Genomic DNA, 25,625 nt, shown 5'->3' with positions numbered 1-25,625 from the left:
CGATGAACTGAACTCGGAGAGTTTTACCACTCGTGGCGTGCTGGCAGAAGCGAACCCACTTCACGCTGCGAGAGGGCACGCGTGGGCACGAGTGCTGTGAAACGTGCTCGCTATTAAGCGTGTTTCACATGCAGCGATTTTGGCCCTAAAGCGGCGCGATTTCTGCCGTCGCGGCGCTCGTGCCGCAGAATTGCTGGTGCCGGCCAGAGCGCCGCGACGGCAGAAATCGCGCCGCTCTAGGGCCAAAAACCGCTGCATGTGAACTAGGCTTTAGAGTCGGCGGTGGCGCAGCGTGACGGCGCGAAGGTCAACCACGTGACTCGCGGCTGCTTGCGCGGGCGCCAACTACGAATTCCTTTTGTGCCCTAAATATGGCAAAAAAAATGAAAGCAGTTTAGAACTTCCTGTAGTGCCGGATTAGAGCGCAGCTTTTGAGGAGGAGGATGCAAGGGTACTGAAAGATAGGTGACTCCCTGAGGTCACGTGACCTCAGAGGGGGGGGGGGGGGGGTCACGTGACCTCAGGGAGGGGTCACGTGACCTTAGGGGGGGCTACATCAGGTAACTCTCATGAGACTCGTGACCCTCGGGGGGGTAACCCTGTGACCCTCGTGAAAGTAACCCTCGTGACCCATAGTGAGGGTAACCATTTTAAGGGTAATTAACCCTAGCAACCCTCGTGAGGGCAACGCTCGTGACCCTCGTGAGGGTAACTTTCGTAACCCTCGTGAGAGTAACCCTCGTAACCTTCGTAACCCTCACGAGGGTAACCCTAGTTACGTCATCATGGGACACTACTCATAATGCAACGCGCGGTTACGCCGACGCTGGCGCCGACGGCGACGCCGCTCAACCCGGAAACGGGCGCCAGAAATCTGCGCTCTAAATATAAAAATGTGGGGTTCCAATCCAGGCTCTGAAGGTGGCTGGTCAGCGAAGATGTTGTTTCGCCTGCAAAGATTGCCTACCGCACTAGGCAAAATGCAGCCACCGGCCGGAGCACGCCGCCGCTGGTTGTATTGCCGTTTCTTTTCCCCTTGGCGGCTCCTAGTACTCACGCTGCTCCCCGGGAGTCCTAACTCTGCTAGGCCTATTCATCGCGGTGCTGCAGCAACAATGCGATAAGTTGCTATATTTCGTTTCATCTTAAGTTTAAGCGCGGCGTATGTTGCGAGCCATCGGAGCCAGTCGGAGGCCATGTGAGTGTCACGTGACCTTAGAGAGGGGGCACAGCGACGCGGGGAAAGCGTATCACAAGCCACGTCCACAGAACGGGATTGGCTAAGAGAGCTCGCAGCATCCGCTGCGTCCGGACTAAGGGTAAACGGGGTATAGGCGGGTTCATCTATACATGAAAGGCTAGTGGAGTCACACCCCACGTCGTAAACTGCCGTCGCCGCGGGAGCAGGCGCCATTATCATCCATTATGCGGTTCGCACTTCACAGGAGTGCTTCGAATGACGTTAACCCCTTGTAAAGCAGCTGCAAACCTAATGTTTACTGGAACGCGTGGGAGGGTGTTTCTACTGGTCACACGAGCCTCCTCATGCATCATGTGCTTTTTATGTTTCTTTTGTTGGTGCTTGTTTCGTGGTTTTCTTTATTGAAACGAATACTGAGCTGGTGTGCTGTATGCCTGATTTAAAAGGAGATATGGTGTTTTGCCTTGAGTTGTGCGCCGGGAATGTTTTGTTTGCAACGCCAACGACACAAAAATTGCCTCGGCTGGTAGAGGTATACAGCTTCGCTCTAAAAGTGGGAGAGGAAAGGTGCACACTCACAGCAGCAATGTACTCGATTTTATGTAGTAAGGCGCGTGGACACCACCGGGAATATATCACAATAATATTAATGGCAACACCTCCTGTCGGTTTCAGTTTTTAATACAAACCCTTAACTGTATGCTAGGAACCATATACCTAAAAACAATTGTATCAACTGTCGAAAAAAAAAAAAACTACACGCTCATTGTTTTATTAGTCGGTGTTGCTGCGCAAAAGAAAGAAAGCAGCCTCAACATTGACGAATTCAGACTGGTTCGCCTCTCTTAAATTATTACCCGCTAATCAGAAGTTTCTCCCCATTGGTGTACTTGAAGCTGCCATGGCATGCACAAAATGCGCTACAAGAATGAGGTGCGGAAACTGGTGCTGGCGCAAGTTCTATCCCTCCAGGGGACAAAATACAGTCTCCTTGATCTACTTGCAGGCGGGGAACCCTCTTGAAGACTTCTTATTTGTTTTGGCTTTGCCCAAAGACCATTGTCCACAGAGCATTTAGCCCAAAGGACATTTTCCGCTCTTTCCATGCCGAACAAGAACACGCTTTCCCGGGACGACCCATACTCCTGCGTTCTTTACTCCTTCTAGGCATAGCATTTTTGGCGAGATAGATCGTTCAAAACCGATCTTTGGTGAGAAGCAAATTTTTTTTTCAGCTAAGAACAATGTTCTCCCCGATGGGCATCTTCTATCTAAGAGAGTAATTTGTTCCTGCAATTTACCTCGATGGTGCACTTTATAGTATCACTCACCTATTCACTCTGAACTTTGCGGTCGCGCACGTTAACGGCCCCGCCTCGGCAAAAATGCAGATCAGGACTCGAGGATATTCGCATCCGATCCGCCTCCAAAGCCCCTTGCATCCGGATCCGGGCCGCAATCCTCTAGATCTGATTTGTTTTTTTCCGCATCTGCCAGTTTAGCGCGGATATCCGGAATGATCCGCGGGTAAACGGCGATTATGCGGGGCTCTATATATAAGACATTTTATGTTCATACGCGAAATACAAATCTTTAAACTATTCTTTTCCGTTGCAGCCTAAATTGCGTATTACGATGGTATAGGCAGTGGTTTCTTCATTATTGTAAGTCGGCATAACACGGTTGATTGTGTCGTGATTTTGTCAGTCGCTTTCAGTTTTCAACAAACTGAAAGTGAATGGCGCGGGGGAAAGAAATACCTGCACATCTGATATCCTAAACTACTTTTGAAACAATGTATTAAAACAAAAGTGAACGAGCTTCCTATTATGCGGTATGCTACCGACACACAAAAAAAAATGATGTCCTAAATTAGCATATAGATAGTACAAGTTTGGTATGTGCAGTTTTTACGCCGTGAAGAAAAGATTTTTACGTGTCTCGTACATACTCCAAGATGAGATAAAGAGATATTAAACGGAATATTTAGAAACCAATGCAAACAATATTGTAACTCAAACGCTCGTATTCTTATAGCGCTTTTAATACAAATAATTATAGAAATTGACTACTTTCTTTTTCACGTCGTTGCCAAATACAGCTCTTATCTTCGCTGCCGCCTCAAATGCGGCCGTTCTCTAAAAAAGATAGGGACCCCATCCGCCGCTAAAAGCAGCTCGTCACCTCCATTGAAAAGGCTCCGAAACTCGCCGTAAAGGACGGGCGTTTCTCGGGTGCCCCGCGTTTTTCACTCCCTAAGAGAAGGACAATGACGATCGGTCGACAGCAAAGTATCCCGGTTTACGCAAACAAGTTACTACATCGGGGCGCATACCGCCAACGGCCCTCCCTTCTGTGCAGCCGACCGGGCGAGCCCTAAGCGGCCAAGAAAAGAAGAAGGATTCCGGGAAGAAAGCAAAACATAAGGAAGATGAGGATAAGAGTGGAAGGAGGTGACGCCTGAGAGGAAGGGGCGGGAGGGCGCTCTGCAGGCGGCTATGAAGTTGGCCGCGACGGGGCCCGGCATCGACCGGAGTTCGCCGGAGCGCGAACATGCCATGTCCGCTAGCGAAGACATCGATGTGTGCTTTATCGACTGCGGCAGCCAGCGGGGTCCTCCCCGCATGCCCTCCCCTCAGCTGCTGGGCTGCGGTCCCTCGCTCGCTCTGGGTACGGAGCCCTAGGCCGCCAATTGGGCACTCGTTTGCCTTCGCGGCGAATTTCGGACATTCTCCAAACTTTTTCCAACACGTCCGGATACGACGACAATTCTTGGAGCGGAAGTTTGCTCTCTTGGTTTGTATAGTTTTTGCTTTCTCTTCCGCTTTCTTTCGTTCGGCGACGCGTATATTGAATGTTTTGTGACTTGCAGTACTGTGTTTTTTATTATGTTTTTATTTTTTCGTGTGAGACGTCTTTACCAAATGGTTTCGTTTCACTTTTTCTTTTTTTTTTTTTTGTCTGCCGGTGATTGCCTTTTTCGGTCTTCGCGATGTGAGGCTTCGTTGTTGTCGAAACCCATAAATGCAAAAGCATTATTTAACGTTACGTCTCAGCAAGCGTTCTGTCTGTCTGATTTGTTTGTGTTTGTGTGTGCGTTGCTTTGCCCGGACACGCACTCACCGCTGTCGCACGAAGTGGTGCCATCATTAAAAATAACTCGGGCAAGGGTTGACATGTCGGGTGTTGCACAACGTTGCCATCTCCTTTGAAGGATGACATTGCGTTTATTTTTATGATTTGCTAACACAAGGCACTAAAATAATAATCCACTATTTCTTTCTGGGTTTTGCATTAAGTTTGCAGCTTTTTAATTTGAGGTAAACTATTTGTTATGACAAAATTACATATTTTGTTATGAGCAGTCAGCTAAATCTTCAACAGCGAGAGAAAGGTAGAAGAGCAAAAAAAAATTAATAGGATGTTTGATTCTTATGTTTTTTTTTTTTTTTTTTTTTTTTTTAAATTTCGACCATACACCAGTCGTTATTAAATCATAAGCAGGAACAGTTTAAAAGTGTCAGTTTTCCGCGCCGTGGAAACAAGCCACTGGATTATTGAGCATGGTAAATCAGTTTGATATTAACTAGGAACAGTTATTACCGTAAGGTATTTTTATATCAATTCAAGCGTATTTATTCTTGATTATTTAACGGCAAGGTTTTAAAATACTAAGAAGCGCAATCTGCTAGAAATGGTACAATATTCGGTTCCCATGAGTGTTCGAAACGTTTTACTACCCACACATCATGTACTTTTTTTACATATCACCTAACACTCAGAAATAAAACGTTATGAGGCGATTGAGAGTAGACGCACTTACTTAGAATTTTATATAACCCTTGTCATGCTAAACTTTGAAATTCGAACAGGTTAAAGTGTAAAATGTTTGATGAAGTCACTTTTGTTTTTGTCTAAAATTACGTTGATGACTGGAGAGCAAGTTTCACCGAGTGAAGGCATGTTCAACCTCAGATATTTACTGCTAATTTCAGCTTGGAACTTCCTTTTAAATATAACTGAAAAATTCCCCAATACATTCATAGGTACTATCGCTGTGTCAGTTACAAAAGATATCAGGGGAAGTTGCTATGCATGTTTCGAGATAATGTGTACTGGATTATTGTGTAGCCCTCCTGAGAAGCAAAACAGATGATATGAGATGTCGCGATTCACTGCATACCTTAACCGGTTCCAGCAAAGGGGATAAAAAAACATAATTTTTATCTTCAATGGCAACCTTTACGAATAAGCGAATTCATTCCTTCATTAATACTGTCAGCCCATACAGGGCTTCTACAGAGTGAAATAAAAATACATTCTGAACACATACAAGTCGCTGGTTCAAGATAAGAAGTGTCCCGTAACAACAAATGCAATATAATGTAATACAGAACAAGAGACAAAAGCAAATATGCATAAATTACACTCTAAATGTACATACATCACTCAAAGATCAGGACAAATCAAAGGAACGCACCTCCAGAAGTTGATACGATACTAAATGTAGTTAAATATATTAAATGTAATGAATAGCACATAAAACAGTCGTTTAAAATTTTTTAAGAAATTGACTTAGTGACGTTGATTAAACGGAGGCTTTGGGTAGCATGTTCCATTCGCTTCTGGCTCTAGGAAAAAAATTTAATTTAAAACATTCATTTCGTACAGACAGACTGGGAATGTGCATGATGTGGCGGTGCCTTGATGATCCATTAGAGCGAATTTTGAATTAGTCGGAATAATTTATTTTGATGGATTATGAATAATGTGGAAAAGAAATGTCATGCTGTCATATTTTGTTCATGAGTCAAAAGTTGGAAGCTTTGCGAGTTCACAGGGTTCAGTGGCAGAATAAGCGCTGCTTTGTTTGTTAAATGTGAATCTGGAGACTAGTCGCTGATATTTTTCTGTTTTAGCACAATTTGTTAAGGTATGCAGGTCCCATAAGATTTTTGCATACTCAATAATATGTCTTATTAGGGTTTTGTTTGAAAAAGATTTTATTTCGGGTGTAGCGCTAGAGATGTTTTGTATGAGGATCTATAGAACTTATTAGCTTTGACGCACACATTTTCTTTGTGTCTATCGTATCGTAAGTAAGAGGTAAATACTAAACCTAAAAACTTATATTTCATGACTCTTGCAAGTTTTTGATTATCAATGGTATAGTCATAATATAAAACATTTTTCTTGCTAGTTACTGTCATAAAAGCCGATTTTTTTCAGTTTTAAGACCATCTACTACGTATCACACCAGTTATTTAATTTTTGTAAGTTATTGTTTAACTCCACCTGATCCTCCAGTGTGCTTATCTTACTGTATATCACGCGGTCGTCTTTGTAGAGTCTTATAGGTAATGCAATGTCATTGGGCAAATCGTTGACAAAAATAAAAAAAAGAGGCGCTTAGCTCTTCCTTGCGGCACTCCTGACGAAACCGCTGAGAGACTAGATCGATACCCTTCAATCTCCACGTATTGCTCTTTAGAGGAAAGACAAGACGAAAACAACTGCGTCAAATTCGGATTTTGAAAGTTGTCGTCTATTTTATGTCACGATTTTGAATGCAATACATTATCAAACGCTTTCGCGAAGTCAAGGAGTACTATGTGACTCTACGAATACTATATATCACACGTCTGCGAAGAGTCGAGAGAGCATAAAAATATTTTAAATACATATATGAAGTAAAAAAGGACTAATCAAAAATAAATGCTACAAAAGGGCAATGCTAAGTACTTTAAGTATAGAAGGACAAGCTGTTTACAAACTGAATAAAAAGCAAGAATTTTGTTAATTAATGTCATAACAAGCTTAATTATGAATTTCTAACGTATTATGTAATCTTAAAGCAACTGATGCGAGCGTGGGGTCCTACAGAGTGTGCCTGAATAAGACAAAACCTCGTGCCATAGCTTTAATAGCCTTTTTCTCAATGTTGCAATTACAGCACTTTCAGAGCGCAGCTTTTAGGGGTCCGTTTCAGGCTTGAGCGGCGTGACCATCGGCGGCGCTGTCGCTGTCGGCGTAACCGCGATGTCACGTGACCCCCCTCCACCAAGGTCACGTGGCCTCGCGGTTACGCCGTCGGCAGCGCTGGAGGGGGGGTGTCGTGACCCCCCTCCATCAAGGTCACGTGACCCCCCCCCCCCCCGAGGACACGTCACCCCCCCCCCCCCCCCCGAGGTTACGTGACCCCCCGAGTTCACGTGACCCTCTGACGCCACGTGACCTCCCTGAGGTCACGTTACCGCCCAAGGTCACGTGACCCTCAGGTCACGTGACCCCCTGACGTCACACGACCCCCCCTGAGGTCACGTGACCTCAAGGAGTTACCTATACCTTAGTACGCTTCCATCCTCCTCCTCAAGAGCTGCGCTCTAATCCGGCGTTACAGGGAATTGGAAACGGCTTTCATTTTTCTTTGTCCCCACACTTTCTTAGGTAACAAATGTGGCGGTTATTGTGCAGTTTTTGGGAAATTTTATTATCTAGTTAGTATCGTCCATATGACCAGAACGCTCAACTCTAAGTCTGAGTATATATTCAACGTTTCACGCAGTGAAACGTTGAATATATGCACAAACTTCAACGTTCAACGTTTCACGCAGTGAAACGTTGAATTTGAGTAAGCTGTCTAGAAAAGCATCTCTTTGTAACTATGTGGTTGTGATTATGGCGTAGCATACGATGGCCTATATTGATCCACCAAGATAAGAGCAACCTATTAGAGCAGAAATTAGCAGACGCAGACGCATTTAAACCAAGTGTTTACGCTCAAATATAAAATATGAATAGCAGGCCTGATAGGATTATAGGATCGGCCACATCATTCATTCACAAAAAAAATACATGATACATCGTTCCCGATTACAAATGTGAGAAAGGAGTATTTTTATACACGGGTCTATTAAAATGTTTTCTTTATTGGGTACATACATTTTCCTTTTTTTACAAAAAAAGATATATCCGCCTACGTTTTGTTCTTATTTAATACAAAGGTGTTTGGTTTAATGTACCAAAACGTTATTCGAGGAGTACCTTAAGGAGTTGTGTATACTTTCTTAAAATATTTCTTCTTGATTTCTTTGTAAATTTCATAAAAACGACTCAACACAAGTGAATACCGCATGCTTGGGTGTTTTTTTAGAGTAATACGAATAAAAATAATAAATATAGGATACATAGTTTGAGTAATTGTTTCATGTTTAATAAAGTTACTTTGTATAAAACTCTAATAACCCACCAGTTCACGAGGGTCAATATTAACAATGCTCGGGGTTAGCAAATAATTACGGACTAAAACAAATACAAAAAGCATGATTTTTGATTACTGTTACATTGTAATGAACAGTGATAACACTGCACAGCGATCTCCAATAACTTGTATAATTTAACTTAAAAAGGTGGCGTTCTTGCTTAGTAATCATGATGTCAATAGTATTATACCAAGTGACGCCACATTTTTGAGGTGTACAGTTTTGTTGAATTGCTTAAAATTGAAGCATGCTAGTAAACACTAACTTTTGCTAAATTCTTTAAAATCACGGTAATGAGTATAGGGTGTTTTAATATAGATTGGGCTTATTGGCTGGATTAAATGTGAAGAGTGCAACGCTAAAGCGTAGCAACGAAAAATAGGTATGCCCAACCCACGGTAGCCATAACAATATCTAAACATAAAGCATTGTTAGAAATAATTAGTCATGGGACGCATATATATGCGTAATCATTTGTGAAAAGTGCAAGATTTACCGACCGGCTGAGTAGGAATCGATCCCGGAACCATGTGAGTCACAACCCGCCACCTTTGCTCGTGGCCAAAAGAGTAGGAAAGAGTGCGCAAACAGCACGACCAAGTTCGGCTCACGGGAGCCTGCGTGAACAGGTGACCATAGGCGCGAGCACATTGTTCCCAGGTGACAAAGCCTAGCTCGATCAAACACGTGATGCCACAGCGTCAATAGTTTTCGTGCGGTGGAAGATTCATTACCCAGTGAAGTATTTTCAGAACCTGCGGAAACATCTCATTAAAACAAATACAGCTCTCACACACTGCACTCCTGCAAACATTAAATATCGTCTAGATTATACTGAGCCTCGGCGGCTCCGAGGCGAGAGCGTCGGCCTACGGATCCCCATGTGGCGGGTTCGAATCCCGGTCGAGGTGCCCGCAATCTGACGGAGGCTTATTGCGGAGAAGACGCCATGTAACCGAGCTTTCGGTTGCACGTCAAAAGATCCCCAGGTGTTCGAAATTAATCCTCAGTCCTCCGCTGGGGCGTGCCAGATACCCGCCGTTGGTTTGGCACGTAAAACCCCCAAATTTGACTTTTAGATTATACTGAGAAAACCGTTGAGCTCATCAGTGTCTCGTAAATGAAACGCCTCCAAAGCCTCCCAATTCTACTCGTAATCAGGTATGGCTATTTATAATGCACGACCCATTCGTTGCTTTCCGGGTTTCCCAAGATATATAAGGCAAACATTATGTTATGATTGCCTAAAGCTGAGTAGGTTGGTTTTTCATGGTTATCCAGCGGAGTGCATGTGTATATTCCTTGTGTTTCTGTCTGTTCTGTATATTTCTTCCTTCGTTTAGCTGGCGTATCCCGCAAGCATAGCGTCATGTCTCTTCTATTTGACACTGCTAAGGGCTTCGTTCTTATCTTGTTTGGCCGCGATTTAAAGTATGCAGACCTCGTGGTACTCAAAAAGTGTTCCAAATGTTTATTTCAGGCTCCTGTTGTGAAATAACACATACAATCTAAGGTATACCTATGTGCTCACCAATCTCTGAGACACAAATTTAGATATAAAAATATTGCTCTTGTGCTCACCGAAATTTGATTCACTGGAAACAAGATTTTATGAAACATAACGGTTGTTTTCACAAAACGAGTCACCTAGAGTCTCTCGGCAGCGATGGATTACTAATCCGCAGAAAAATGAAGGTTGCTAGGCTTTAGAGAAGACAATTGAGATAATGTAGCTTCAAAAGAGTGAACAAACACACTTTCTCATCCGCAGATCCACCGGGACCAGCGAGCATCATTCCAGGGGACCCCTCACCACCCCTTAAGGGCCAGAGAGTGGAGCTGACTTGTCACGTGAACGACTCCGGGCTTCCGGCCACCAACAACTTCCGCTGGGAGCACGGACTTAATCTGCTCAACGTCACCGGGCACACGCTGGTGACGGAACCCGTGTCCACAACCACGCAAGGAAACTACTCCTGCGCCGCTGTCAACAAAGTGGGTGCGGGCTTGGCGGCGCATTGGGTGCTTGATGCATTAGGTAAGTTCCACGCTACGCACAGCTCCAGTCTTGCGTACTGTGCACACTTTAGTTCCCAATTGCTGCATGTTTCTGGTTCCGCTGAGTGAGACGCACGGGCACAACTCCGAGAAGAGTATCTTTTTGTAGCTATGTGCATAAAAAAATACAAAAGCTTGCCTTTTAAGTTTAAATTATGTGTTTAGAAATAATATAAAAGCAAACTTTCAAGGTCGTCCCAGACTGCTATGGTTTGCTCAACAAATTCGGGGTTTGTAGTCACCCGTTATGATATATTCCATGTCCGTTTCTATTTATTTAAACTATAGATATACGTTATGACAATTAAGCGAACATAGTATATAAATTAATCTGTCCCAACAGGTGCAGATCTAACTGTTTTTAGCAATTATGCCGATGTTTTGGTCTGGTTCAATACGTCAGCATTATATTATGTTTCAGATTTTGATATTTGAGCTTTATGTGAATTACTTAAAATACGACGCTAATGGCTGAGTACCAAGGAAAGTAGAACGATTTCTATATTTTTTTTCATCATCCTACGAAGGTTTCGTGGCACAGGACCGGAGTTCAAGGTTACAAAGATCATGCAATACGCGCCTGCAAAAAAAAAAAAAGCACGTGAAGACAGGTCGAACATCTTTGTAAGATGATCCTAAGAACCTCGTGATGACACGGATTAGAACAAATTGCATCGATATTAATCCTAATTAAAATAACCACCACGCAAAATATATTCACGCGCCGTCTATTTCATATGGTTTGAAGTTTTTTTTTTTTATTTACGCCATTCTAATCAGGCTACAGTTATTAAGGTATAGTTGCCAGCGCAACATAGCGAGAAAATGAATACGGGCAGAGAATGTGATCTTTGTCACTTATGCATATTATAAAGAAAACCAGGCATTGAAAGGTTGGCAGTTTAGAGTAGGTGAAACCCCGGCGCGTGCTACAGTATCTATAACTAAGTTGTTTCTTGCAGTCAAAATAATATCTACACGTTACGATGAAAAATCAGGTGCTAAAATACAAAGAAATAATTTTCTTTATTTTTTACATACAATTTTTATCATTTACAAATATATTATGCGTTTCAGGAAAATACTTTTACAATTCAACGAAAAAATTTCGTTAAAAATAAAGAAAAATACAATAAAATGTATAAGAATATGTGTTTGTATGCAATGTGGTGCTAAAAAAAACTCTGTGAAAGTATCTCCGCCGGATCTATTTTACCAAAAAACATATACAGCTATGCAACAATAAATTTCAAATGAGATTTAGTTCGCTCAAGCGACTCGTCACACCATAATTACCCCTTGCTTCAATCATGACGACTTTAGTAAGATTCATAAAGAACGGAGCCAGTTCAATTTAAGTATACTGGAATCTAATGCCCCCCTACGCCAGAAATATTTCACCATATTTACCACGAGAGCAATGCAATATAATTTTTTTCTATATATAAGGCAACACATACCGCTTTGATATACAATCAAATAGAGTATATGTAAAAAAACGAGACATATCGATATAAGTAATTAAATTTAGAACAAAATACAAACAACAATATTTTTAATGACGCAGCCATGTTCTCATACCCCAAGTCCTTTTCATGCGAATAACAATAACATATGTTTTGGAAACTTCTTGAATACTTAGACTAAATATATTTTACACGTTTTAATGTGTAAAAACGCAGTCAGAGATTTATACCCTAGACTAAAAACTTTCAGCACACTTAGCTCGACTTCACACCGTTACAAATGATAAAGTAGGGAGCTCTTTTATTATACATCATGCATTTTTATAGGGTGTGAAAAAGTGCGTTACAGGCAGCCAAGAAGGCGAACACGTTTTTCGGAGGGTGTTCGCCCCACTGACACTTGCTTTAGAAAAGGTTGTTCTAGCAACGATCTCTAATTCACTTTGGCCATACAGAGGTTGTTTTTTTGTAAGAGATGCATATATTGAACTCTGGTATATTACGGTTTACGCGATATATTGACAATAAAAAAAAAAATCCTGCGTGTAAAACTCGCAGTTGCGAAGGCGGTGCACCTGCGTATGGGTACACTGAATTCTCGCGTATATACGACGCTGTACAAGTCACCAGGGTCATGGTTCCTTTCTCTTGCGTAACTAATTACACATTTTGTGCTTGTGTTTGTGAGAATTGTATGTGATGCTTGTTTCTAAGTATGCTTCAAGCAAAAATCGCTATAATCCTATCTTTCGTGCTCTCACCAGTATCCTAATGGTGTTCCTGTAATACCAGGGTGTTAGCCCTGGTACTACACCTTTCACCTTTCAGGGTGTAAGGGTGTAATACCCTTCAGTTTACACCCTTCAGGGTGTAAGCTTTTTAGTGTGCAAATATGCAGTATAGTTTATGAACAACTCCTCGTTTCTCTGCAAGAAGTGTTCCATCTTTTGCCCGTTTTATTTGTCTAAACGGTTTTGGGGGCGTGCGAAGCCTAAAGGGGGCGCGTTGATCCAACTGTTGTTCCGGCCAAATGACTTTGCTGGGGAGCAGCACCGCCGCTGCTGGGGAGCCGCACCATCGCAGGCTTTCCATTACCACTCTTGTGCCAATAAGATTATGGCTTTACAGATTATAAACGAAGAACAAAGAATACGGCCGTTTTACAATGCCTACACACTCATGAATACGGCCGCGAGAAGCATGAACACGATAACCTATGCCATTTTAACTGACAAAGTAAGAACGGAATGGCGTGGCATGATGTTTATTCTTCTCGCAGTCTCTTTTTTTCTTCGACGTTCATATTGAGTAACACCGTAATATGATTGGCTGGGGGTGAAAATGACAAACCAACGACAAGAGACAGAAGGAGAAGACATGCAAAAGAGCAAATAGTAACGTGGGTGTTACAGCCAGAGGCCGAACTGTCATCGTTAGACCTGCGACAAGAAAGTGGCGCCGCGCTGCGGTTCCCAGGAGAGTCCTTTGGCTGGAACACGAGTTGGATCGGCGTGACCCCTTTAGGTGTCGCACGCTCCGTATTATGGCGTCTGCTGAAGAAGGACTTGACAACAGTTCGTTTTTTTACGCGGTGTGAACATTTGAACGATAAAACATACGGCTATTTCGTTCGCCTGTCATAAAATTTGAAAGAAATAAAATGTAACATTTACATCTGATCTTTCTTCAAGATCTGGTTACATTTGCGTCATTTCTTGGGTCCCCAATGAGCCTGCGTCGCAGCCTTTACCTACGTTTTGCCTTTTCTGGGTGATTAAGTCGTTCCTATTACTGTTTCAAATAGCGATATTAAAATATTGGCAGGTTTTATCAAGTTGAGATGTACCAACCCTTGCAAAAAGAGTTGGAATATTCTAGCCATTATGTTATCGGATCAGCAGATCAAAGATAATTATGAACGAGGCCGAGGATGGCGGCGAATAGAGACTTGCCTTAGGAAAGGCTAAGCTTTCTTGATCAAGAAAATCAGCACAACTTTATTACATTCACCATTTCCGACTTCTGCAACCATGGAAAACATGGGAAATTCTTTTTAACAAAAATGCACTTTAAGAATTTATTATGTGGAGACAAGTTTCAAAACAAAGTCACTCTTTATCTTTAGACCTGTACTACTGTTAAAACATGCGTAAAGTCGAGCTATTTTCGTCGGTGTGGGTTGACGGCATAATGTTGTAAAAATAACGCTATACCATAGCGCGAGTTAATGGTAGGTTATGCGAGCTTAACGGTTGGTAAATGTTAACAAGCGAAAGGTTTCTATGGCATTGAAAACAGTTTTCTTCTACGTGTGTCTGCTATTACTCCACGATCATTAATCACCAGCCACCAGAAATTGCATGACTGCGACATAAATCGCGTGCGCACACTGTTGACAGTATATAGCCCAATTGTTTCGACATCCTTTACGTGTTATGAAGAATATGGGCGTTGTCGCTAACGTCCTTGGTGAAACACTCAGTGAGATTAGATCTCGGAAAAAATCCGTAAATGGCAAGGCCCTGGAAAACATATTACAGCGTCATCGAGCACGTAATCCCAGGCTACCGACATTTTTCACTCCCGAGCGCAGCCCTCTTTCATTGTTGCTCGCTCGTGTAGGGTGCGTGCTTGGCGGTACAGCAGACTTTCAACGTGTCGCTAATCATTTTAGGTATGTTGCTTCATTTTGTGTCAGAAAATCCCCGTTCTGGTTACGAAATGTTTTCCCGCGACATGCACGTCGAGTGTTCATAGCTGTTGCATAATGTGTGGATAATCTGGCTTAGGGCCGACTTGCGTGGACACTTTTTAAGCCGGTTAGCAAACTTCGAAAACAATTTGTATACTTTTCCGAAAGAATTAGTGGTGAATGGGCTACTATGCAAAAATGCCATGCCAAATAGGACATGCAGGCTTAAATGGGAACTCCGGATTAGTTTAAAAATGCAGTAGAAATCAATGTATGAAAACGGTCTAACTTTCGGGTTGAAGATTTTGACGTAGTTTTTGGGCGATTTCGCCGTACACTGCGCAACAGAAAAGGTCTTTGAGGATTCACTGGTCCCTGAATATTCGCGTATTTAATACTTTAGTCCATTGCAATTGGCCATATCTACTGAGAGGTACGAATGCACCTGCCTCTGCAAGAAGCAAGGTAGCAATTTTAATATTAGAACAAAACTATTTAACGCTCGCCTAGATTACAATTAATTGGGTACTCAACACTCACGCCGCATAAAACAATTTATGCAACGGGTGGTGCCTCGGTGTCGTGTTTATTTGTAAGGCCTGAGGTGTTCCTGTAGAGCTTAAAATAATGTTATTGTGTAACAGTGCTAACTCCTTCAGGCCCACGTCGGAAAGTCGAAAATCTATTAAGCGCCTTTACAGTACAGTGGAATTTTCCCAACGACACGGTAGACACAATCGCATGAGAGTAACCAATCCACCATCGAAGCGCTCAAAAAAACATACAGCGCAAGGTGAAAACATATTCAGGCCCTGCAGTTCGTTGAATCTATTTGAGGTATTTAAAAACAATTATTTTATTTCTTTCTTTAGCCACATGTATCACTTGTACCTTATACTTCTTTTACTGCCTTGTGGAGCGTAAATCTGAACACAAAACGTAATTGCGTGTTGCAATAGAACAGGGTTCTATTTCTCATATTACTTCAGTCGCCAGAGAAGTAAAACAATGTATAATCTACACTGTAAACGAAAAGTAGCCCGGATGGGGGTTTTAAAGAATAAGATACCGATTAAACTCCCAAGCCTAAAGCATTCACTCCCGCACATGGGAGTATAAAAACTAGAAACCACCACTTTACTCTGGTCGCTAAGAGACGAGGTATAAAAGCGACAACACCTGATTTTACTCCCATTTTAAACTGGAGTTCTTGTATGACAACCCTCCGCAAGACGAAATGGGAGGTGAAAATACTCCCATCCGTCCACCCGTCTGCGGGAGATCGGCCGCCATTGACGCAGCCGGCGTTTCCCCCGTTCCGCTCAGTCCCGGCTCTGGCACCAACGGGTTTCCCGTCGTGGAAGAGTACGTTATAATGGGTCCAAGACGTTTTGGGGCTGGTTTTTGTCCAAAATCCCGACGCTCTCGAACAACAAATATTACACTAGTGAAAAACCAATCACAAAATACGAACTTTTCGCTCAATCTGGCGAATACTCAAAAGTTGAGGGTAGTATGGGGAAGCAGAAGGCAATCCAGCTCTTTTCGGGCAGACTCAAGTATAGTGCAACCATTGTGTGTTGTTTAAAGGCCCTTTCACACGATGCATTTTTCTGGCGCATCTTGACTCGCGAAACGAGTTTCGTGAAATGAATGCGCCGTCTGAACAGGACCGAAAAATGTGCGTCTGCATCTCCCTGGGTTTTCACGAAAAACACAGCCAACGGCCTCTCGAGAAAGCTTTCACGCGATCTCAAAAGGATAAGCGAGCCGTTGGCGGGGCCCAGTGGCGGATTAAGAGGGGGCGGGGGGGGGGGGGGGGGGGGGGGGGCGGGCGGTTTGTTTAGATGTTCTGACTTCCTCTTGATTTGTGCATGTGTAAAAATTTAGGGCGGGAAAACAAAGGGAAAGGGTGGGGGGGGGGGGGGTGGGTTTCAAAAGACATCTGATACGCTAACCTCCCCTCTCTGGAAATACCTGCGTCGGTACCTGGCGGGGCCAGATTTCTTCCCGATTCCTAGCCATAGCAGAAAAAAAGTAAATAAACAGGGCGCGATCCACGGATGGATACGTAGATTGCGTTTTCTTGGTCCACACGAGTTCGGGTGCGCACAGGTCGGTGGCGCGTGGCAGCTTTCTCGATTTTTGTGCACTCGTAGCGACGAGCGCGAACGTTGCACGCCGCCGCCAAAAACGCTCTATTCGCGTCATCAACGAGCCCGGTGAGCGCTGCCCGACGGCGGTGACTACCCAGAAGCCCACGCGCGAGCGCCCCATTCAGGAATTCGGGGCAGCTGGGGCCAGTGTGGTGCTCGAGGCGCTCACTTCTGCGATCTGAATCTGCCGTTCTTGCCGCGTGTCGTCTGCTGTACACGTTTTTCCGTGCTGGTGTGCATTTCTAACGTTCGTGCGCTCAAATGGGCGATTGTGCGCGTGGACGTGGACTGCTCCGAGGATGTGCTACCGCCGTTAGGCCTATCTGTCCAACGAGCCCGGGCCCATAGGCCTAACAGCCGGTGGTGGTGGTGGTGGGGTGCCGGCACAAGCGGGAATCTCCATGACGCGCCAAAGGTAGAGTTAATTAGAATTAAGGATGACCTCATGTGTGTGTGCTATATTTTATCATGTGCTAGTCGTACGTAATGGCAGCCGTTCCCGGTCGAAACAAGCGCCATCGAATGTACGGGAACGGTGGACCCAATGAAACATTTTAACCAAGCCGGCCAGAAATTTTCATCTGGAGTGTCTCGGCTAGGTAAACGATAGCAGCGGTCCGCGATGAAAGTGGGACTGAATTTTTGCATTGCTTGCAAAGGTTCTGTGAAATGCGCTACAATTTCAAACGCGTACGTTGTGTAATTAGGCTTCGTCCGCTTTCTTCGGTGTCAGTTTCTTGACTCGGCGAACAGACTGGCCATCTGTCAGAAAGAGGTCGCTGTGGAATATCGATTTCATCGAAGCATTCCGGCGGAATCACCAGAGTCGCTTGACACCACTCCGGAAAATCCGCCAAGCAGCTAGTTTCGACAAACCCGACAGTGTGATTTGTGTTTTGTCACATTTGTGTGAGATTTTGGAGAAAATAAATGCTGGTCTGCATTCGTTATCCCCCAACATTTGTTTGTTTTCGATCTGCTAACCACTACCCCGAATCGTTGTTTTGAAGTGGGTCCAGACCACGGGAACGAAAAGGTACCGACTGGGAATCCGACATACGGTACGTGTAAATACGACGCGGTTGCCGCGAAGACACGCATGCTCAAGGTGGCAGCTCGTCGGAATGCGCTGGCTGGCCGCGCTGATAAACCAGACATTGGCGTAGCCAGGTCGTGTTCAAGGGTCGAAGCACCTTCGAAATTGCATGGTTTTGCTCTTTCCCCCTTTCCCTTTTTCATTGTCAGCTTTTTTTTTTTTTTTTTTTTTTTTTTGTGAAGGCATTAAAAGTCCTATGTGCTTCTCTTTCTGTTCGACAACCCACTACGGCGAGGGGCCGGAACATTCCAAAGCAAAACGAACATGACAACACTGTCCGTGGACTGCGTGAGCGTGAGAAATAGAAGTCCGGCTCCGGCTTTCCGAAGAGCTCTCGCCAAACTCGACAGTGTTATTAGCAACCTAAGCCTTTCTTCGGGCTCGCAGGTGCGGATGACTCCGCTCCTGACGTCACATAAGCCGCGAAATCCTGACCTCGAAGGACGCTGGCCTCGCCTCGGAGAATGCAGGCGGCTTGAATAAAGTTCCCCTAGTCTTTGAGCCTCAAGGACTCCACGCCACTATCAGGGCAGCGAAACAAAATTTCAAAAGAGCAATACTTTGACTTTGCAAACCCTACAACCCTACAAACAGGACGACAAAATGACAAACAGCTTAGCTTTCTTTTTTTTCTTTTCGTCCCGTCTTTTATTTGTTTTGGGGGCATACCAAAATGTGAAAAAGAAAAAAGAAAAAAGCGGGAGAGAAATGCGGCAGCATATGCACCGTAGAAGCACTTTGGAATGCTCATAATTCTTTTGGTTTCAAAGCGTACCGAGGTTACTTCTTTAATCACTGCAGTGGGTAATGTTTATAATCTTGCGTTCAACACGTGAGTCGTGAAAGTTCCTTTACGTATATAGACTCTCAAAAATTAATTTAATAGCAAAAGCTGTCGCTTGACGCTTTTTTAAATAATGATTATTGACCTACAACTTCAAGCGTGCCATCAACGTCTCCAACAGAGTCGGCACATTCACGTCAGGCAGCATCGTCCGCCCTAGGTGAGAGCAATGTCATGGCCAACGACGTCGGTATCAATGTCGCAATCCTCGGGTTTGGCCAATCACCAGCCTGTGCGGAGCATTCGTTTCATTAATAGCATCTTCGATCAACTCGCACCGGAATCGCCCTGAAACCAGCACAGTGCACAGCGCTCCTCGGTCGTGCAGCGCGATGTCGGTGCAACATCGAGGACAAACTGCGCCGCGCCAGTGCACCGCGGCTGCCGCGGCGAGCTCCACCTTGCGTCACTTCGCGTTTTATTCGTTTTTTCTTGCGTAGGTCAGCGCACGGTGCCCGTCTGCTGTCGATTTCTTCTATTTTTTTACTCGCGGATTTGACGGTCCCACAGAAATAAACATCGTGGACGTGATTGTCGATGGGGTCACGAAGCGGGTGACAATCCCACATGTATATGTTGGCCATCATTATTAGTTCAAGAAAACGAAACACCAGATAATAGCCGTACCTCGCTGTCATCGAAACGCCTCGCGCCGCTTTCCACGAAGTTCGTGCTTTTCGGGCGCTCCTTGCCACCGCAGCAATCGCCAGTAATCGCGGCGATGGTGAGAAGCTCGTCGTCTCGCCGTCAGAAGACCCGAGGAAATCATCTAGTGCAGCTGCGAGGCGTGTTCGTTTTTGCAAGATCGCCATCTCGGTAGTCTGCGCGTCTGCTACTCCCGCCATCTTCCCGATTCCCGCTCCTGGCCGCAATGCCTGATGGGACTGCACCCCGGCGCACCGCCGATTTTCTTGGTGCGCGTTGGGGCAACGAAAAGCCGCACCGGGAGGGTGCGCTTCGTTGATCGAGGACGTACGGTGCGCACCGGTGCACTTGATCGAAGACGAAGGGGCGCACCTCAGTGCCCCGGTGCGCACCGGTGCGGATGATCGAGGATGCTATAAACAAACTGTCTGAGGAAGTTCTGGTTTGGACACAGATGTGAAGGGACCGCACCGCTTAGCGCGTGTCACCGGTAGAGACAATTTGCCTTGGTCCCCAGGTCTTGTATTGTAATGTCAATCGCCTGCTGCAAATCCTGGCCACCATGCCCGTTAGCGCCGCTGAGGCGGAACGTTCGGTCTCGAGACTCCGAAGACGGGAGCCATACCTGAGAGCATCAACGTCCCCGGAGCGCTTGCTACTCCGTTCTTAGCTCGGACCAGAAGCTCCGCCTTCAGCGCGAGCTCGCTGGCTTCCGCTGTGCTTTGTTTGCGCGCGCCTGCGCGTTCAGACTTGTGCCAGCAAGGGCAGAAAGCTCGCGCTGAAGGCGGAGCTTCTAGTCTCAGCTAAGGGTGAACGGAGTATAGGGGTTGCACTTTTGAACATTTACGGGAACATCCAAGACAGCTCCGAAAGGGTCCTCTCGCTTCTTTCGATCGACCGACCGCAGCTTCCACTAAATGTTTAGACCCCACAAAACGATAGAAACTGGTACTTTTCTCTGCCACTTTCTCGGAAAACCACAACGAGGCACGAAAAAAACCAGAAACATGACCACAACACGATCATTTCTGAAAAATGTGCGCAGGAACAATGAGCGTGACGTTTCACTTGCTCGTTGCCCCGGTCAGTGCGCATTGGAGTTTTTATGTGTAATCGTATCCTAAACTTCGCTATTCTTTGGCACTCTTACGTAGTTTTCAGTCATTGGATACCCCAGTGTTCCACAGAGAAGGGAACGCACCGGAATATTTTGTGAGCCTGTCTAGACTTTTTTGTTCAAAGCGCATTATTATATTTTATGATTGCGTGTTTTCGTTGTTCCACAGTAAAGTTCCCCTCTTTAAAGATCGGAGGGACGAAATAAAAAAGGTTGAATTCTTGTCTTCTGAGAAACAGAAAAATAGCAACTAAAATTGTGTTTCCGGGATTTCTTTTCCTCTTTCTTGATTTTTTTTTTCTACTTTTGAATGGTCTGGGCAAAGGAAAGCATCCCCTGAAAACATTTCCTGGCTACGGCACTGGCGGACTGCTTTCTAACTGTTCGCGTACCGGATCGCCGTGCAATGCTCGAAAGGACAACGAGCTGGCGTGTTATCTCCGATGGGTGGAAAACGCACCAATCTCGCCGTGCCCTTTTATTTCGATATGGCGTAAAATGTGCGTGAAATATCAACAGGTAAAGTGACAAGATTTAGGCACATAAACAAAATCAATCATACTGTGAATTAAAGTCGTCCATCTTTATATTTAATCCCGTGTAGGTATGCCGCGAACTTTTTTCGACCGAAGTTTCGATGATCGATTCAAGTGGTTCAAAACATTTCGAATTTTCGAAGTTTCCATATTGAGAAATTCGACGGAAGTCGAATTTTCGAACTTATTAAACAAAGAAGTTCGACGCTTTCCGAGATTTCGAACTTATTACCCGGCAAAATTCGATGCTTGTCGAACTTTCGAACTTGATAAACTAAAAAATCGATGATTTTCGAACTTTCGACCTTCTTGCACTAAAAAGTTCGAAGTTTTTCGAACTTTCAAACTTCCTACACTAAGAAATTAGAAAATTTACGAACTTTCGAACTTATTAATCTACAGAATTCAAAAATTGTCGAACTTTCGATTCCTGAAACGTCAAAGGTTTGACGAACTTCGAGCTTTTAGGGTAAAAGTTCGAAGTTCGTCGAACTTCAAAAAACCGGCGGGCGGTTTCATTTAGATTCAAGCAGTGAGGTACATTCGCAATTTTACATGCGTTGCCACATTCCTTGCGAAAGACAATGCCGTTTATTTCAATCATCTGGCATGCTTGGTTTTAAAGAAATAGATTCCCGAAGGAGCGAGTAAGGACGACGGGTTTTTGACAATTGTCGTTCGTGCCGTATTTGAAGCGCGCTATAGCCGAAGCTATTTATGGTAGAGATGTTAAACTTTTTTAAAGAATGATCTATGTATAGCCGAGGTAAGTGTCGTCTTAAGATGTGATTATTGTTGTTCAAGACGAGTTTCGAAGAAATATCAAAACATATACCTACGGGCAATTATGCCCTAAACTTGGTAATTTTTTTCGCCTATATTCTTTAGGTATCGCAGTTAAATTAACACCAGAGACAGTACATATCATTACCATCTACATAATACAAAATGATGTATTTCTTTTTTTCCCCCCGTTGAGGAACAAATTAACTCATGGGGGAAGATTTCTAAAATTGTTCAAGTTCAGCACGTCATAAAAAAACACATTTTTTTTCTCAATTTACGTTTTTGGGACGTGTTTCTTTTGGCCTGTACACATTTTGGTGGGAGAAACTTGTTTCATAGTTCTGGGCCTCTGAATATGCAAGAATACAACACTTCCGGCTGGTTCTTGATAGTTCTTTTTTCTCTCCAGCTTTTTATTTTTGCATTTATTGTTATGTGTATTTATTGATTATTTTTTTACCAATGGCACAGTTATTTAGGGCGAAAAGACATAGCTTTGAACTTCCGAGCCACCGAGCATGTGACGAGTGGTGCCTTCTGACAACGAGTTTCTAACAATGACCATCTACGCGATCTTTTATGCAGTGAAGAGCGACAGTAGCTATACATATGCATAAATAATTTCAGATTAAAAGAAGCTAGACCATGCCCTCTTTCCCTGTATTGTTTTCTTTAACAGTCCGAAATATCTGGGAGGGGGAGGGGGGGGGAGGGAGGGACTGGAGCCCCCCCCCCCTCCGTTTTTCCGCTTCCGACGCCACTGGTATTGTAGAACGCTCCTCGACCTCAAGTTGCATCAACTTCTGTGCTTTTTGCTCGGCGTTTCTTCCGCCCCGGAAAATAAACCTCCAAAGCAATTACAAACAAAAAAAATGTCAAGATGCAGGCAAGCTGGTGTATGTTGATCATGATACAAAATACCCCGAGACTGGGAATGAAATTCGCAAGAAATAGTGTAAAAAGAAAGAAAAAAAGGAACAGGACAACGTCTCAAACTTAGCTGAGTTGAGTTTGAGACATTTTCCTGAGCTGAGTTTGAGACGTTGTCCTGTCCCCTTTTTTTCTGTCTTCTTACAATTTTTCTTTAAAATTTCATTCCCAGAGCTGAGTTTGAGGAGTTGTCCTGTCCCTTTCTTTCTGCCTTCTTACACTTTTTCTTCAAAATTTCATTCCCAGTCTCAGGATTTTGCATCATGTACAAACTAAACTTACTATATGCCAGCGTCACTCGGGTGGCGTTTGATCGGATTACTACCAGCGTGCAAGGGGGTAGGGGGGCAGTTTGCCAGATCACTTCAAGGTTTCTCTGAGCCTCAACCACCTGCCTGCCCCCGGCAGTTTTGAACTGGATGAGTATCGTTAAACAGTGCGTTCGTAGAATCACTACTTCGTGATGCACGTTAATGACCACCCCGGGCTGGCGGTCACAATTACTGATCTATTGTCACAGGTCACTCTGCACTGGCAAATATTCCAGCACATCCCGGACACTCGTCGTCTCATTTAATTGCCTGACCAACTTCGCGCAGTCTAAATATCACACCCGAACTTTTCTAAACCTGATTTCGTGAAAACCAGTGTAGCGTGAAAACGTTATTTGAAACTGAAACTGGTGGCGGAACATGAAAACCCGACTTCGAACTTTGCGCACTTGGACATAAAAAAAATTTAAAACCTTAAAAGTTTTTTTTTTTTTTAATTTTGTTTTGAAAGAGAATCGAAACCTTCAACCTTTTCAAACTTTATGTAAAAAGAAAATCGAAATCTTGAAATTTATCGACCTTTGTCTTTAAAAATTCGAAACGCTCAAATTTTAGATCTAAAGCAATTCGAAACGTTCAAATCTCTCGAATTTCAAATTAGGGAAGTTCGAAATCTTTAAATTTATCCAACCTCAAGTAAACAAAAATTCGAAATAATCGACCCCAACTTTTAGAAACCGTGAAAGCTTCGAACTTTTCGATTTCGAAACCCCGCGATTTAGGAAAGCTGCGAATTTTTCGATTTCAAACCTCCGTATAGTCGAAAATATAGAAGCCTTTCGAATTCGAGCATCAGTTCGGGTCGAAAATATCGAAACCTTTCGAAATCGACCCCACGGTGGTTCGCGGCATCCCTAATCACGTGCAAAAATAAATATGTTCAAAAAATCATTTGCAAAAAAAAAAAAAAAAAAAAAAAAAAATTGTATCAAAGCGATAGGCAGCATTATCTTCAATCTACCTTTCAAATTCAGGTTCCGATAATTTTAGTGGTTTTAAGTACTATTTGTATCCGATAAAACGATTTGATCTTTTTCGGTTTTGAAACCGAAACCGAAACAGGGTGCCTATGGCAGGTGGCGCTAGCTATCGCCCAAAATCTGCCCGCTCATATCTTGTTTTGAATGGGCGTCCATAACTTTGCTCTCAGAGGCGAGTCGTCGGGTGTCGTCGTCTTGTGCCGGCGTTCGTCGCTTGTTTTTTTACTTTTAAGAACCTTAATAATGGGCGTTTCTTACTAGTACCTTGTTCAATAGTGTCAAACGGTATCTCGGAGACGCCGCGTCTAGTCATAGACCGTTGGCTGGCAGCGAGAGGCTACGAAAACTTCAAACGGCCGGTGAGCACAACTCTTTTCTTTGTTCAGAACGAAGTGTTACTTTTGCCGTAAGCTTGCTAAGCTATGTTCTAACCTTTAGCCCCTTTCCCTGGCAAATCGCGAGCGCTTGTTTCGCACTTGGACTCGTCTTCGTGGTTGTGCGACGGCACCGCGTTGTATCGGATCGCCTACTTCTGATGCTCGTAACTGGGCTTGTAACAGTACCGCATCCCTCAGATGTCCACGCAACTTTCTATTGCGAAGTGGCACTGGCACAATCAGTTTCGTGAGTGCCACAACATCGCCAACAGAAATATTGAAGCTGAAATGTTGCGAGTGATTTCCGAATAAACTGCTCCGAAAAAGGCAGAGAACTTCTGTGGCTCGCTCGACGCGCTCCGCCCCTTTCCCACGGATCGGTTGGAGTTAGACTTTTAGTAGATCGTTTTCAGAAGCTCTGTACTGCTACGGGCGCGCGCTTCAGAGCATGCATCGCGAAGTGGCAGCGCGAGCTCCCGCTACGAATAGCGTGGTCTGAAAACACGGCCGCTCGCCGAGCGCTCTACCGGCTCCAGATTTACCAGCGGCACAAGAATCCGCCCGGCGAGCGCGTGCTATTTGCCAAGGGAAGGGCTACTAGTATGCTTGTGACCTGGGCCGGTTTGCTGGATAGCGACGTTGTGTTTGTCCTTTACCTGTCTCGGCTTTCAGTATGTCGAATGCGCCAAGCGACTGAGAGAGAGGAAGAGACGAGTGCGCGAGGACGTCAGAACGCTGAGCTCTGGTCGGATTGATTAGTGGGTAGACCTAAAGCCAGGTACCTTGGTCTGCACTGCATGTGTCGAACACATTCTGATGCAAGAGCATAACGCCAGACGCATTCTAGCTCGTTCGACAAGTGCAATGAAGACAAAGGCAGCTAAATTTAGATCTACCCACTAATCATTCAAACGAAAGCTCGGCATTCTGATGTCCCCACGCTCTCTCATTTCCCCTTCTTTCTTAGTCTCCTGCCCAGTATTGTAACCTTCAATAACCGTTTATGTCGTCCAAGTTTGCCACGTTTACATAAATCCGACTTGAGTGCGTAGACTTTAATTATTCTCAGGATTAAGCCGATACGCCAGCATTCATCTTAAAGGGGCCCTGCAATCATATTTAAGCATCAACCTTTTTTGCGGTTTCC

At 44.3% G+C, this 25,625-nt stretch overlaps 1 protein-coding gene across 1 annotated transcript in view; it reads left to right on the top strand.

Annotated features, from left to right (window-relative positions):
- The window catches only part of LOC8033560 (hemicentin-1), a 211,206-nt gene that overhangs the window by 77,741 nt on the left and 107,840 nt on the right, over positions 1-25,625 (top strand). The window contains exon 6 of the mRNA XM_040500344.2: positions 10,235-10,501. Within this exon, the coding sequence (XP_040356278.1) occupies positions 10,235-10,501 (267 nt within the window). The remainder of the gene's footprint in view (positions 1-10,234; positions 10,502-25,625) is intronic.

The sequence above is a fragment of the Ixodes scapularis genome, unplaced genomic scaffold (assembly GCF_016920785.2).
Source record: "Ixodes scapularis isolate PalLabHiFi unplaced genomic scaffold, ASM1692078v2 PGA_scaffold0__279_contigs__length_252992795, whole genome shotgun sequence".
Lineage (NCBI taxonomy): Eukaryota > Metazoa > Arthropoda > Arachnida > Ixodida > Ixodidae > Ixodes > Ixodes scapularis.
Note: the sequence above shows the minus strand (reverse complement) of the source record. Positions and strands in the feature narration are given on the sequence as shown.